The following is a 14960-nucleotide window of genomic DNA, read 5'->3' on the forward strand; positions in this document are numbered from 1 at the left end:
TCCAGACGTTCCGAAGGGTTGTTACCAGGAGCCAATTATACACAGAGGTCTTTTCCTCTCCAAAACAAACAGACCCAGTGATTAAAACTGCTAAGAACACTGAAAAAAAAACAGTTTCACGTTACACATCAGTGTTTTTCCTATGTTGTCGGCTCATTGCAGAGGTGCTACCACAGTGGTCAATGTAAAAAGAGGAATGGCCCTCTAGAGCCAGGTTTTTTTTTGTCCATTCTGGGCTACTGTAGAAACAACATAGCAGACTCTGTGGATGAGGACCTGCTCCCTGCGTAGACATAAATGACTCATTCTTAGGTAACAAAAACACGATTCTTTTCATTTTCAGGTGATTATGCACAATCAAAACCTTCATATTATACTCTCTCTTATTATGTTACATTCCCTCTCAGCCATTATATCCCCCTAAATCCTACACACTGGACCTTTAAAGGTGAGTTCCAGAGTTTTGAATAACAGGTTTGCTGATATCGAACCAGGTTTCCATGCAGATTTTTAGTGTTTTATCACTATCTTTTTATCTTATTATCATTATTATCTATATTGTCTTATTTTACAGATAAAGTCTGACTACATGTATGACATTTAAATACAATAAATTAAAGATATTTGAATATCTTTTGAAATTAGAGCTCTTAACAACTTCAGACTGGAAGTAACATCCATCAAGGAACCATATTACTGTCTATTACTCATGACCTTCCCAGTTAAGTCCACCACCTATTGATGAAGACTGTGAGATGCAGTTTAAAGCTTTGGAACAAGCTAGTAAGTTGACCTTGAGTTATGTTTGGGAAGGCAGGTTTATGATGTTGTAGTGTATTACCAGAGTACTTGAATTTTAAACAGCAACTCAGAATTGAGCATTATGGAGCATAAAGTATAAAGCTGCTGGAGTTTAATATGTTGGCACTGAAGCATTTATATGAGTAATAATTGTTGTAGTTTTATCAGGTGAAAGAATAAACCACTGTCTGAAAAAAGTGTAAACCTAATCCAGAATCTTGCATTAGAATAAATACATTTTGATCTGAATTTGTATTTAAATTGCGGGCAATCTTGACATACAAATTGTATAATCAAAATTAGCTCCCATATGGATTGTTTAGATTATTACTTTTTTAATCACACACAGAGTACTATTTGGATCCTGTTTACACCCACAGAGAAATGACAGTGACATCTAAAATTTTTGTGTTTTTCTAGTTTTAAAAATCTGTCTTAGAGAATGGAACACACAAATACAAACTTCATGTGAGCGTACAATGAAGTTAGTTGAGAAAGCAGAGGAGGAAGACAATGGACAAAGCGGTGGGAAGAACGCAAGGAGAGAGGAGATAGAGAGAGAGGTGTCCATGTCCCTCATTCTGCAAATAAACAAAAAGTAAACACCAGTGGAGGAAACACTGTGACATTTGATGCTGCTGATCGCTCCTCCACCTGCCCACTCAAGTTTCCCAGAAGGCCATTCTGCCGGCCACGGGACAAAAGCAGCGCAAAAAGCCAACACCTCTCTCCCCCTTGGGCACTCTGAGACAAAAGAGGGGGGAAAAAAACGATACAACACCTTTGTTTGCTGAGATTAAAACATGTTGCATTCTCTGCCTCTCTCCCATCCTCTCTCTCCTCTCTTCCCTCCCTCTCTCCCCAGAGGTAACTCTACCAGGTGAGAGATGTAACTGTCAGTGAACTCTCCCTCTCTCTCCATCTTGGTAACTCATAAAATCTGCCTTATTATTTCTGTGTATTCCATTGTTTGGGTGACATTGTGGCGCGTCTTGTGAACGCTGTGATTAGCGGATCAGCCTTGGCACAGGGTGAATGAAAAGGCCCATCCTTTTGCTGTGTGATACGGGTATAAAGTTAGTGATGTGACCAGACTTGTGCCCCAGCCTGATTGTTAATGACCGAAACTGAATAGCTGTTGACATAAAAGAACACCAAGCCGTATCCTTCCATATAGGGAATCTGATTCTGATGATAGCACCTCAGGAATTCACACATGAACTAACATTAGCGCCATGTGCCCTGCTACTTCATAGGAAAGTATTCACTGAATAATTGCCTGATCCTTGCACTGTGATAACACTCTCAGGTGTAAGGTAGACTGTGTTTACAGCACATGCCTGGCAGACTGACCCGGCTTCTCTCACTCTCTTGGCAGTAAGTCTTATGCAATTCCCATATCTGTTATTATTCCACAAAGTTCACAGTCGACATGTGAGGCAACACGCACATCAAATCCACCAATCTATTGCTACAATGGTAGCCGTAGCAGGGAGGGTGGCCCAGAGACACAGAGACACGCATACTCTCCACGGGGGGTTTCTGCCAATCTGGCAACCGCAGTGGGAGGTCTCACTCTCATCAGCGCTGTAGGATCCAGACCACTTTTCTACCTTTCCTCACTCTGTCGTCTGCACACAGGCTTTAATACGGAGCTACCAAGTGATGTGCCCGCAGTTAACACATTCCTCCTTTTTTATTTTTTTTTGTGTTTGAAAAGTGTTTGAGCTCCGTGGATGATCCAGAGTCATCAGGAGACTGTTTATGCAGAGATGTGTTGCTGTTGAGGCTTTCAAATGTATTTTTTTCAGTATAATTACCCTCCATTGTATTGGGGTGACAGCAGAAGTTCCAGAGGTAGAGATCTCAAAACCACTGAAACAGCAATTTTTCAATGTTTTAAATTAATTTCCTACAAACACAGGAAAAAATGAAACAATACGTTAAATTAAATAACAAGTTAAATAACAATAAGTTATTTTTGACATTTGAAACAGTAGTGTAAGTGTAAAGTAGTCGTAAGACCAAGCAGTGCTAACAAAATGAATACAAATTGGTAGTTTACCATTGTTGGTGTTTCTGCTGTATGCTTATTACTCAAAACAACAATTGAAATGTGTAAAATGTGTGAAACACTTCATTTTACATCTCCAAACAGACAAAAAGTGACCAGAGTTTTGAAAAATTTGCATCTTAGGTGTTTTAAAAACAATCAGATTTAGTTGCCCAAAACTCTGTTTGCATGAGGACAAGCAGCCACAGCGTAGAGGAAAATATCAGTTATCAGCACCCCTGCATACACCTGACCTTTGCAGGGCTGCGGCGACTGGATTTGCCTCTTGGAAAAGATGAGTGAGAACAACAAATGTCAAAAGGTCAAAAACCTATTATATATACTAATAAATATTATTGTTTATTATGGCCCCTGACTTCCTGTCATTTTGCAAGTGGTCCCCTGGAAAGCAAGCTGACAGATCCCCAATTTAGAGAATGTCATACTGCTGTAAAAAGTGCATGGTGGGGGTGCTGTAGTGTGAAGCTGAAGAGGTCAAGTCTTGTCAGTTCTAAAAAAACAGGTTATGTCAGGACACTTTTCACAGATAGGAGGTTCAGACCATACTCTTTGGAAAGAACAGAAAGAAGCCCTCCTTCCCCGTATACAGCATACAGCTTGACAAGTTTGGATGACAGAATGGGCAGTGGGCCTTTGGTTTCATGTGACTTTTAAAGACACCAAACTAAACAGTGTATCGCTCTCACTCCTCGCTTCTGTCTGAGAATGGCAAGAGGATAAAACATAAGCTTCTCTCCTCAAACCCTCCCTCTCTATCCCCACAATGCCTATCCCACTACACAAACAGTACGCCCAGATAATGAGTCCGGGTGAGAAAGTGTAAAGTGGAGGTGTATTGAGGGGCCGTGTAAGCTGGCCTAATCCTCCTTCACAGCATTTGTTGTGTTATTAGAGCTGTAAGGGTTGTGGATCCTGTGACACGGGCCCTATTCACCGCTGTAGCCCTCAGCCAGTGCACTGCAGAGAGCCAGTGTTGTGTTCAGAGCTGCTATAAGCCACAGCGGATTCTCAAAGGTGGGAACGTCCTTACAGACCACACAGGACCTCTCCCCCGGGGGACAGAAAATGTAGTAAAATCTGGTGATGGGAGGTAAACACCAGGGGCCACATAAAAAGACACCAGACTCACAAAGATTCACTCAGCAGCTTTATTTTTTGTGCAAATCTCATGACAGAGGACCTGGCTACATGGATGACCCAGTGATGATGTGGTATGGCATCCCTTTATTGATTATGTGGGTGAAAACAGGTATATTTTGGCTAAGTTTGCTGAGATCGCTGCCTTTAGGTAAACCAATCCATCCTTGATTTATACGCCTGTCTCCCAGTAACATAACTATCAGTTTTAACACCTCCTCCTAACTCGACTGCAAACGAGCAAACATCAGATTGTTTCACTTTTACCCAATGAACATGTCCTAACCTGCTCCATGCATCAACTAACGGGCTAAACAACATGTCCCTTCTGTGAAAAACTTTTTTTTCCCACTTGCTCCACCCTGACCTCAACCTGACATCCTGATGGCCTTGATGTTTATGTTTTCCCTCCAGTCAGCAGTGGATGAGATCATGGATGAAAAGCCGTTCCACACCAAGCACAGATTTTCATCTGAAAAATCGGCATGGATATTCATAAAAATTTGACCTGATTTTGTGGGTTCTTATGAATTCTCCCACACCCCTTCCGAACAATTGTGCAGGGAAAAAATTTCTTGGACAAACCTCAATTTTGGCATATTTTTGCCTGCTGGAATATTTAATTGACAATGACAGGTTTTAGTTGTGTGGAGTGGACACTGGCACTATGTAGGAGAAATGGAACACAGCAACGTGAATAATCTGAACAGGACCCCGTGTGCATGGCTGTAATACTGAAAATTTGCATGTGGATTTTCCGTATCTCAGCACCACATTTCCGGATCGTGCTGGTGAGAAAAGGCTTGAAGAGACTCTTACAAGGTTAAGAAGCAGCACATCATATATGATCCACAACAGGAAATGACATTAGTTATGAATAAATAACTCTGATGCTTACTCATTTGCAAAAGGAGAAATTAAGTCGCAAATATTAAATATTTCATCCCCTCCTCGTGCTGCAACATCACTCCCAGTATGTAGAAATTTTTTTCAGGCTCCATCTGCCAGAGTTCGCTCGCTCGCTTGCTGTATTTTAGGAAGAGGTCTAAGACTTAACTTCTATGAATACGTTCACCTATAGTCCAGAGCCTGGTGAAAAGAAAACATTCTGAGCTGCTTTCATTCATATTTTAAGCCTGGAGAATTATTCTATATAGCATACAGTACCATGGAGAGTTATAGTATATTTTAAAGTACATATTGACATTTTCTAAACATGAAACATAAAAGTGACTGCAGTTTGCCAGTGGTATTGGTCTTTTCAGTTTTATTAAGAGTTATTTTTAGAGTATGTCTGATTCTTTGACTGAGAAACTGAGACAAGATGGCACCATGCAGTGTGTAAGGCTGACGTTCCCTACAAGAAATAAGCCGTCAGGGTCGACCTGTTCGGGATTTCACTCTAATAATCTGCAGTTAATTAAGCAGAATAAATGCTTCTCATTCAACAGCTGAACTGCATTTTTATTTCCTCTCTAAAATGAACCAGCTGCACTAACTGTAAACCTACTTTGGCTAACTGTTGTGGCTTAGATAACATCGTGTACGTGTTGTAACTATTCTTTGTGAATGAGAGTATGCTCTACTTGGTGCAGCTACTGTACATTCGCCTCCTGTGTATCGTACCATACAGCGCTGATACGAGGTAGTAGAGATTCATTTAGAACTGTAAACCATACAACTCAGGAGAATGACTAACATATTCATATACAGTACAATATGATAGAACAAGCATCACAGAGTAGCGATATTGCTTTTGGCTACAGCTCTTATTGCTGGCTTGTCAAAACATTTGAATGGCTCAGATGATAAAAACAGCTTTATCTTTCAACTCTCAATACAGTAAGACTGTACATCTCTGCTAATGCATCACACTGATTGGGTGCACCAATCCCATCATGCCCCAAAACCTAATGTGCTCATCTTCACCTACATACTATCTGCAAGTTTCCTTGCACTACTGTAAATATTAAGACTTTTCCAGACATTTCAAATGCAAAATAAAATAAATATAAGGCCAGTTTTGCCAGTGAAATGACAATTGTGCAATTTTAAAAAAAAAAAAAAAAAAAAAAAAAAAGTAAAACAAAAGCACACTCTGCAATAGAGTACTTAACCACATGGCTGATTTCTCCTTAAAAATGGCAGAACAAGAACATCAACTCATTCAAGATCTCCTAGACTAAAATGATTTGCTTAAGTCATGAGTGTTATATTTATCGGGATTCAAGGACTTTTGAGGAGTCTGAATACTGGTCATCAATTTTAACACATTTTCAGCACCTGCAGACGCCCCGTATCAGGACCTTTCACCCCGATCCTGATCTCACTTGGGCTGTTCTTTGAGCTGGTGTTCCCTGAGAGCACCAGTTAAGGTAGCCGTCCACACATGCAGGGCCGTCCCGGCGGAGAGGGTGAGGAAGAAGAGGAAGGCAACTTGGAAACCAAACCAATCCACCACACCTCCGGCCAGAGCGCTGAATGTCAGCTTCCCCAGCACCTCCAGAGTCGCCAGGAAACTGTAGTGGGTCGCCTGCAGGAGAGAGGAAGAGCGGGGAGGTAGGATGAGGGGGAGAAAGGGTGAAAGGAGTAAGAGGAGGAGGTAAAGGAGAGGGAAGTGAGCGGAGAAAAAGGACAAGGGGTAAAGAGAGGGTTTGGAAAATAAAGGCACATTGTAAGTAAAAGGAGGGAGTAGTAGCTGGGAAAGTGGAGAGGTGACACTTCATCCTATCAAATTATCAGTCGATGTTTGCACCTGTGACGCCGATTTATTTGCAACAACAGACAATATGTGATTTTCGGGAAAAAGCCAGCGCAAAAGGAAACGATAGTGGAGAAAAAATAAAAAAAAAATTGAAAAGACTGGAAGTCTGAAAGAGAAAGCGTGAGATCATGGCCTGAGACGATGGATGGAGGCCAAATGAAGAAGAGTATCTAATCACGGCCTTGAGGCTTTCAAGACGGAGAGAGAGGGGAGAGGACAGAAATTACCTAATCTCTCCAGACCTCCCCCCTCTGCCTGAGAGCACAACATTCAGGTGAGTCAGGTAACTCCAACGAAACAGGACGCTAGTGACACCTAGACCATTATGAACTAATGCATCCAATAGGCTTCTAATGTCTTTAATCCATCAAATAAAAACAGATTAATTTGTAAGTAACTGAATCATTTTCATGCACAAACAACTCCTCTGCTTTACAAAAGAGTAATAAAAATACAGCAAATGCAAAAATACAGCAAACTGTGAGTGTGGAACTGTTCACCTTCAGCTTCTTTTACAGGATTTAATATGTTTGTTTTCCTCTGCACCATTTCTTTTGTAATCTTAGAACTAAAGCTGTAACACTGAGTTGAATAATTCATGAGCAGATTGACAGAGAATGCATTGTCAACCATTTCAATGATCAGTAAATCATTATTTATTACGCAAAAATTACAATCATTTTCTGGTTCCAGCAACGGGTGCAAGCAAATATAGATACATTTGAGAACTGCGATATTATGTTTTGTGCTACTGTGCTGATTCTCAAGACCACTGTATCTATTTTCAAATCATAGATAGTTTAAATGCAAAGATTCATGACAGCGGTTCATTTTGTGTTGTGCTTAAACCTCCCACTAGTAGATAGCTGTAATCTATCTTCAGCCATCTGACTCTTCCACTCCATACACTCACATACTGCAAGTGTGTTATAGGGAGAGTAATAAATACAAAGGCAGATCTCACTGTTCTGAGTGCACTAAAAAATACTTTTTTTTTTAAAAACTTTTTAAACATGATTTCATGTATATGGTGGTGTGTTCTTTGCACTGACACTTGCATATCCCCTGGCTTACAGTGTCGTAATATATCACAATATATTGAATCTGAACGCATGTGTTGTGATATATAGCATATTGCTAGATCCTTGCCAATACACAGCCCTAGTTCCAGCTTCTACAATGTGAGGATCTGCTTTTCCTTGGTTTATATTCTCATTAACTGCATATCCTTTGGTTTTGTATTGTGAGATGAAACAAGGCATCTGAAGACATCACTTTGGAGTCTAGAAATTTTTCACTGTTTTGTTACATTTTGTAGTCTAATCAATCATTCAGTTAAAAAATAATCAAAGATTTATCAATAATGACTTGCAGCCCTAAATCCTTGTGTCATATAAATATGGACTGAACTTGTCATTTTAAATTTTATGGAGACTGGACAAGGCTGACGAGTGAATCTGAAATGTTTTCATCCATTCCAACAGCTGGAAGCTTTGACGCTTCATTCATAAGCTGACAAACAATTTCTACATCAACATTTATTGACTCTGTTTAAATCTGGTATTTCTACACAGTTGTAGATAAAGATTAGACTACACTAATATTATTAGTATTATAGGGTTTGTAGAAAAAGATTTCAGTGGCGGCTGCATAGGATTGTTGCCCACTTCCCACCAGACCTTTTGAGGTCCAAAAGTTAAAATGTATTAAAAAAAAATCCAGATTTAATCACTTCCCAAATTCACAATCTATTTTCATAACAAAATAGTCTGCTTTAATCCATATTTGTTGGCATTTAGGCTTTCAAAAAACTGCTTGCTCTGCCACTTGCCGCACACAAAGGGAGGCACACAGCAACCAACAGCACCATAGATTACATGTATTCATTAAAGAAAGCCGATTTAATAATAATAATTATAAAAACTAACTTATCTAATCGAGTTAATCACTTTATTTAAATCGAGAATGCTGTTAGAGGATTTTATATATTTTTTTTAGGGTGATGATGTCATAAAATATGATAACAGACATTTCAGGCTTCATTCGAATAGAATAATAGAATAGAGGCTTTGAATGTTTAAAAAAAAACAAACAAAAAAAACACTAGGAACAGCCCTACCTGAAACAACTGCTTTGCTTTGTAATATATAAATTATCGTTTAGGAACCTAATCACTGAAAAAGAAAGACTGAAAAACAGTTGCTATCAGTTCGGTGAGAGTTGAGGATCTAGTGGTGAGTTTGGACTATTTGAGCTCTAACTGTGGTCTGTGCACCGAGGTAGAGAGCTCTGAGAGCCTGTGTGACCACAGCTAAGTGGAGTGCCTTTATTCTGAGCAACTTGTTTAACAGATTGGGTTTCTTTCTCCTGGGGATCGTTAACAAGCACTCACACTATCAGCTTTCTGTCACTGGATAGCACTACCTTCAGTAACACACACACATGTACACACAACAAGCACACAAGAGCTAATGCTCCCCCCTCCTGTGTGCGCGTACACACACAGACTCACACACCGACGCACTAACAAGCAAACAGTATACTGTATGTGTCATGAGAGCCTCTCAAATTAACTGTGGTTCTCATCATCACATGTTGTGATTGGTTCTCCTCTGTTATTTATTTTATTAGTAACCAGATCCTGATATCTGTGTTACAGCCTGTGATTTGTCTCCCCTTTCTTCTCCACTTTAAGAGTGACAGCAATTTAAATGATAATTTGTCACCTTCAGAGATTGACTGAGTGATGTCTGAATGGCTGTGCGAATAGCGATCACCTCCAGGCAACGATGGCCCAGTTACGACGGGGACAAAAGGAGTTATGTCAAAGAGGAGAAAACGAGAGAGGAGAGGAAAAAGTCAGAGAGCATTTAAAGGACTACAGAATGACAAAGAAATAGAGTGAGGTGGTAGATGGGACAATGCCAGTGAGGGGGGGGACAGAGAGAAAAGAAAGACGCAATGAATAGAAACTGGGTCTGAGATTTTCCAGGTGGAAACAGCTGATGAAAACTGACAGGTGTAGGTGACGATAGGTGTGGCACTGTATGCTGAGGATTTCCATCTCCGGCTCGCCTTTGACAACCAAAGGAAATGACCTAAAATTACATAATGGCAAAACTGAACCAGAGGACAGAGGAGAGGAAATACAGGAAGGAAAGAGGGAGAAAAGAGTTGTCTCTTCAAACCACAGTAGATGACCTAACATCAATGAGACAATTAATACTAAAAAACATTTTGACAATGGAGGAAAACATTACATAACAGCAGCCTGGGTCTCAACAATGACAGGTATAAATAAACCCTGCTTTACCTGAATGCTTTCCTCGGCCCTTTGAGTGCAATGCATCATGGTAGTGAAAGTGAGCGTGGTGATGAGACCACCCAGGAAGTGTTGAACACTCATGCTGAGGACGGCCATACCTGAGGGAGCGAACACACATGAGCAAAATCAAGCAAAGGCAGGCACAAAACGTGTCTGAGTGCAACTATAGTAAGTTTTGTTCTGAAAAAGGAAGGAAACTATCAGTTTTACACTGCCGTGTACACTGCTACTCTTCTCGCTATACTATTCTATGTAGAAGTCAAAGTAGGGAGACAAAGCAGCGAGAAACGGTAAGCTGCTGAAGTGTCTCCTCTCCGTTCTCCCACCATCGCCCCCCCCCCCGTCCCCAAAACACATGTAGTGTATCCTCTGAGGGGAAGTGGCAGAGCGGTGTTAGTGGGGAAACACAGAGGAACCACAGAGCCTATCTGTCTCTGCTCCTGCTAACACTGAATTATTCACTCAAGCCGCCAGAGTTTTTCCCGAATAAGACTCTTCAGTCAGCGACACAAGACTGTTGGAGTCACACAGATACACCGACTGATCAGACTGGAAGAGTGGGAAGCGGAGGGTTATCATGTAATATTGAAAAATCTGAAACTGAATGTTTTTTTTGGTTGAGTTTTCCTGAAATCTTTGTTCTGGGTTTAAAGCAAAGGGGGGGGGGGGGGCTCAACTTTCACTGTGAGAGGCTTGATAGGGGAACAGACAACTCAGACAGAGATAAATGGCGTGAATCTGAATCCCCAAAGCTTTGCGACTGGCTGTGTAACAGAATTAGATGTGTCATTCAGACATTAATAACTGAATGACTCTCTGGAGAGAGAGAGAGAGAGAGAGAGAGAGAGAGAGAGAGCACCTGTCTATCAATGTCCTCTGCATCATCATATCTGTTGCTGTACTAATACTGAACATCTGGCTAAAACATCGGGTCAATAGTTAGCAACCTTTTTTTGGATTGCAAGGTTGTGTCCGACAACCTCTGTAACTTTCTGAAACAGCAAACCAACATTCACATAGCGACTGGGTGTGAGAAGGTGAGAGCTTAAGCAAGGCTTGAACCTCTGTCTAACACTTGTTTTTCTGTTCTTTACCCAAATATTTCTATTAATTTTTGTGTGTACAAATGGGAAAAATCAATCATCATTTTATGTAGTAGAAATATGATCTTCCTTTCTTTTTCCTATCTCTTTACTATCCTTTGACCTCTTTGTAATTGTGTAAACCCCTGTCACAGGCTACAGTCTCCAGATCACTCAACCAAAGACCAGACCAGGAAAGGCGTCAGTTATTGTACTGACAGATTAACAATTTTCACTGTGAATGTAAATATCTAACATATGGGGTAAAAACCCATATCACTGTCTTAAGTCCCCTGATCACCGCTATTATAAATCACTCCCTCCAAACTGGTCACGTTCCCCCAGTCTTAAAGAATGCCATAATCAGACCACTGCTCAAAAAACCCACTCTCAATCCGGAAGTCCTATCCAACTACAGGCCCATCTCCAATCTCCCCTTAATATCCAAAGTACTTGAGAAAGCAGTTGCCTCCCACCTCCAGGACCACCTTAAACATAACAACCTCTTCGAAAAATTCCAGTCCGGTTTCTGCTCCGCCCACAGCACAGAAACTGCCCTCCTAAGAGTCACTAACGACCTCCTCATATCATCCGATGCTGGCTCCCCCTCCCTCCTCATCCTCCTGGACCTTTCTGCTGCATTTGATACAGTCAACCATGGCATTCTATTAAAGCGGCTCCACCTCACCACTGGACTCAATGACACTGCCCTCAGTTGGTTCCAGTCATACCTCACAAACCAGACAGAATACATCTCCCTGGGTAACTCCAAATCAAATCCACACACAGTCACTTGCGGTGTCCCCCAGGGGTCAGTCCTTGGCCCTCTCCTCTTCATCCTCTATCTCATCCCCCTTGGTCAAGTCATCAGCCGCCACGAAATTTCATTCCACTGCTATACCGATGACACACAGCTCTATGTAAATGCCACAGCTGCAACCCCACCCTCATCATCACAGTCATCCCCATCAAAACTCACCACCTGTCTGGAGGAGATAAAGGTATGGATGGAGCAAAACTTCCTCCAACTCAACAGCTCCAAAACCAAAGCCATCCTGGTTGGCACCCCTCACCAGACCAAATCATCATCCATAACCAGCATCACCTTTTCTGGCTCCAACATCCCCCTCTCATCAACAGTCACAAATCTTGGTGTAAAAATGGACCCAAACTCCGCCCCATTCTCTCCCTCTCAGATGCCGAAAAGCTGGTTCATGCCTTTATCTCCTCCAGACTGGATTACTGTAACGCACTTCTCATCGGGATTCCTAGCAAGAGCCTGCAGAGGCTTCAGTACATCCAAAACTCTGCAGCTAGGATCCTGATGAGAGTGCGGAAACATGAGCACATCACCCCCATCCTCTACTCACTCCACTGGTATCCCGTCTCCACCAGGATTGAGTACAAGGTTTCCCTCCTCACACACCAATGTATCCATGGACATGCCCCCCCTACCAAAGAACTTCTCAACCCACAAAACACAACAGGCTCCCTCCGCTCCACTCACTCAAACCTCCACATACCCAGAACCAGACTCAGGACCATGGGAGATAGGGCCTTCTGTGCTGCTGCCCCACGTCTGTGGAATGCCCTCCCTGACACCTTGAAGGCACCACAATCCACTGACTGTTTTAAAAAAGGTCTTAAGACACTTCTTTTTAGCAAAGCTTTTGGTCCCCCTTAGATGTTTTTGTTTTTAAACCTTTTTAAATAATTGCTCATCTTGTTTTTATTCCCTTCCATTCCTTTTTTTATTATTATTATTTGTTATCGTTCTTTGTTTTTAACCTGTAGCACTTTGAGATCTTTTGATGAAAAGGACATTATAAATAAAATGTATTATTTATTATTATTATAAAACCATGCTGTACAGACATTACCTAACTTTAATATCCAGTTACATACCTGCCAGCCAAGCTGACAGAAATCAGCTGACATACTCCATTGGAAAAGTGGATAACACACACCTTATGTCACAAGTATCCAGGGGCTGAGCACTCTAACAGAAACACTACAGCACAATAGCAGAGTAGTGAATGACATAATGTAGATTTTGTTGAGGCTGTCAGAGGTGTTGCTCAGTTCTGAGAATGCAGTTTATTGTATTTTTGGGAAAGCCTTTGTTGTGAAAGTGCAGTAGTGACCATTGTTCCTCTCTTCTAATGCAGTCTTGCTGTGTTTGGTGTATGCCATCATTTAGACTTTTTCTGTAGTGTTTATGAGTGTGGAGCAAATTCAAACAGTGATCTTAAGAACACGGCGAATGAGTTGAACAAACAGTTCTTAATCTCAACAAAAGCTAATATTACCTAATATCATTATAAGCTCATAAGGTTCATTTAGTGTGAGTATTCTTGTTTGTTGTTATATGTAAACTCACATCGTACTTCTGTGACCTAAAGTCATACATGTGCCTGCATGATCATAACTGTGTGTTCTGTGTTTACTGAAGGGAACTAGCTGGTCAAATGAGGACTGTGTGCGTATGGGATCAAGAGCTGGAAAGTTTAACTATGCAAATCAATGGAATTCAATAAACAACATGAGGTGTGCTTATACACTAGTAATGGAGAAGAATAAAAGACGAACAGGGTCATTTTAACTTCTTTGAGGGTGTTCTCATGTTAGGTATGATTGATTTGTACAATGTCTGAGTACGACTGCCTCCCTCTCCACTCCCCTGCTGCTAAGCTTTCATATAAATAATGTTGTTCTGTAACTGAGAACTTGCATCATCATCTCTGTGACATTTTTGCTTGCTACAGTGTAGAAAAGGGCGCTGCAGGCCGATACTGAACTCAGATCTGGGCCCTGGTCCCTGATGTGAAGGCCCCCTTTGTGAGAGCTTTAACACTTGGGTAGGGCTTTTACATTTACTTCTCTTTTCTTCACCTGCTTGCATCATATTTACACTAAAGCACCGACATCAACGGACAAACTGGACTAACTGAGGTCCTGTTAAATTCGTGTCTGTGTCTGTTTTTCGATCTGTCTCTCACCTTTCATCAGTGGTGATGGCTCCAGAACAGTGAGTAGCGAGCTCTGGAAGACCATGCTGATGGTTCGCAGCACAAACACACGTCGCATCAGAGCCCCGATGCTGAGGAGAGACAGCAAACAAGCATCAGCGAGATGTACAGCAGCTTTAAGATATGAGTGTTATTGATGAGCAGTGTGACATGTGGTGACAGTGGCTCAAGGCTGGTATCATTACATTTGGAGATATTCTTCCACATACATACACACACACACACACACACACACACACACATGCATGCGCACACACAGTAACATGTGTGCACGTGCTTAAGTAAACAAGTCCCCAGACACTAATTGATTCCCTGTTAGTGCAAGAAAATCATCCCCCTGTGGGTTTGGTTCGTGACGTAATCAATAACCTAAGGAGATCCCCAGCATGAGGAAGATAATTAATCATTGTTAACACACACACACACACACACACACACACACACACACACACACACACACAAACACGCGCTCACACTGTTGTGTGACATCAGGGATTAGTGATGCCAATCACTCAGAGGACGCCTGCCACTCAAAGGACTGTGTGTGTGTTTGTTTATGTTTTTTTTGCATGTAATTATTTATGTGTAAAAAAGGCTGTGAGGGAGAAGGAGCCTGTCGCACAAAGCAGGATATCTGATTTAGCTGGGTAACAGCTTCAGTCCATGATTAAGATTTAAAGTTCCATGTTTTTCTTAACAAAGTTTACACATTAATTTATTACCCTGCTTCATGGGACGAGCCTCTGGT

The 14960-nt window shown here is 41.4% G+C and overlaps 1 protein-coding gene across 2 annotated transcripts in view; it reads right to left on the reverse strand.

Annotated features, from left to right (window-relative positions):
• Nucleotides 1–4019: 4019 nt before the first annotated feature.
• mfsd3 (major facilitator superfamily domain containing 3) overlaps nucleotides 4020–14960 on the reverse strand; it is a 29562-nt gene continuing 18621 nt past the window's right edge. The window contains exons 4-7 of one of the 2 annotated variants that reach the window (XR_007449565.1): nucleotides 14183–14283; nucleotides 10090–10199; nucleotides 9503–9896; nucleotides 6424–6545 (exon numbers count right to left, since the gene is read on the reverse strand). Coding sequence is in view for 1 of the 2 variants with exons in the window: in XM_049579261.1 (XP_049435218.1) it covers nucleotides 6339–6545; nucleotides 10090–10199; nucleotides 14183–14283 (418 nt within the window). In the remaining variant the exon portion in view is untranslated. Of the gene's footprint in view, nucleotides 6546–9502; nucleotides 9897–10089; nucleotides 10200–14182; nucleotides 14284–14960 lie in introns of both variants that reach the window. The other variant, XM_049579261.1, reaches the window with a different exon arrangement.

The sequence above is a fragment of the Epinephelus fuscoguttatus genome, linkage group LG6 (genome assembly GCF_011397635.1).
Source record: "Epinephelus fuscoguttatus linkage group LG6, E.fuscoguttatus.final_Chr_v1".
Classification (NCBI taxonomy): Eukaryota; Metazoa; Chordata; class Actinopteri; order Perciformes; family Serranidae; genus Epinephelus; species Epinephelus fuscoguttatus.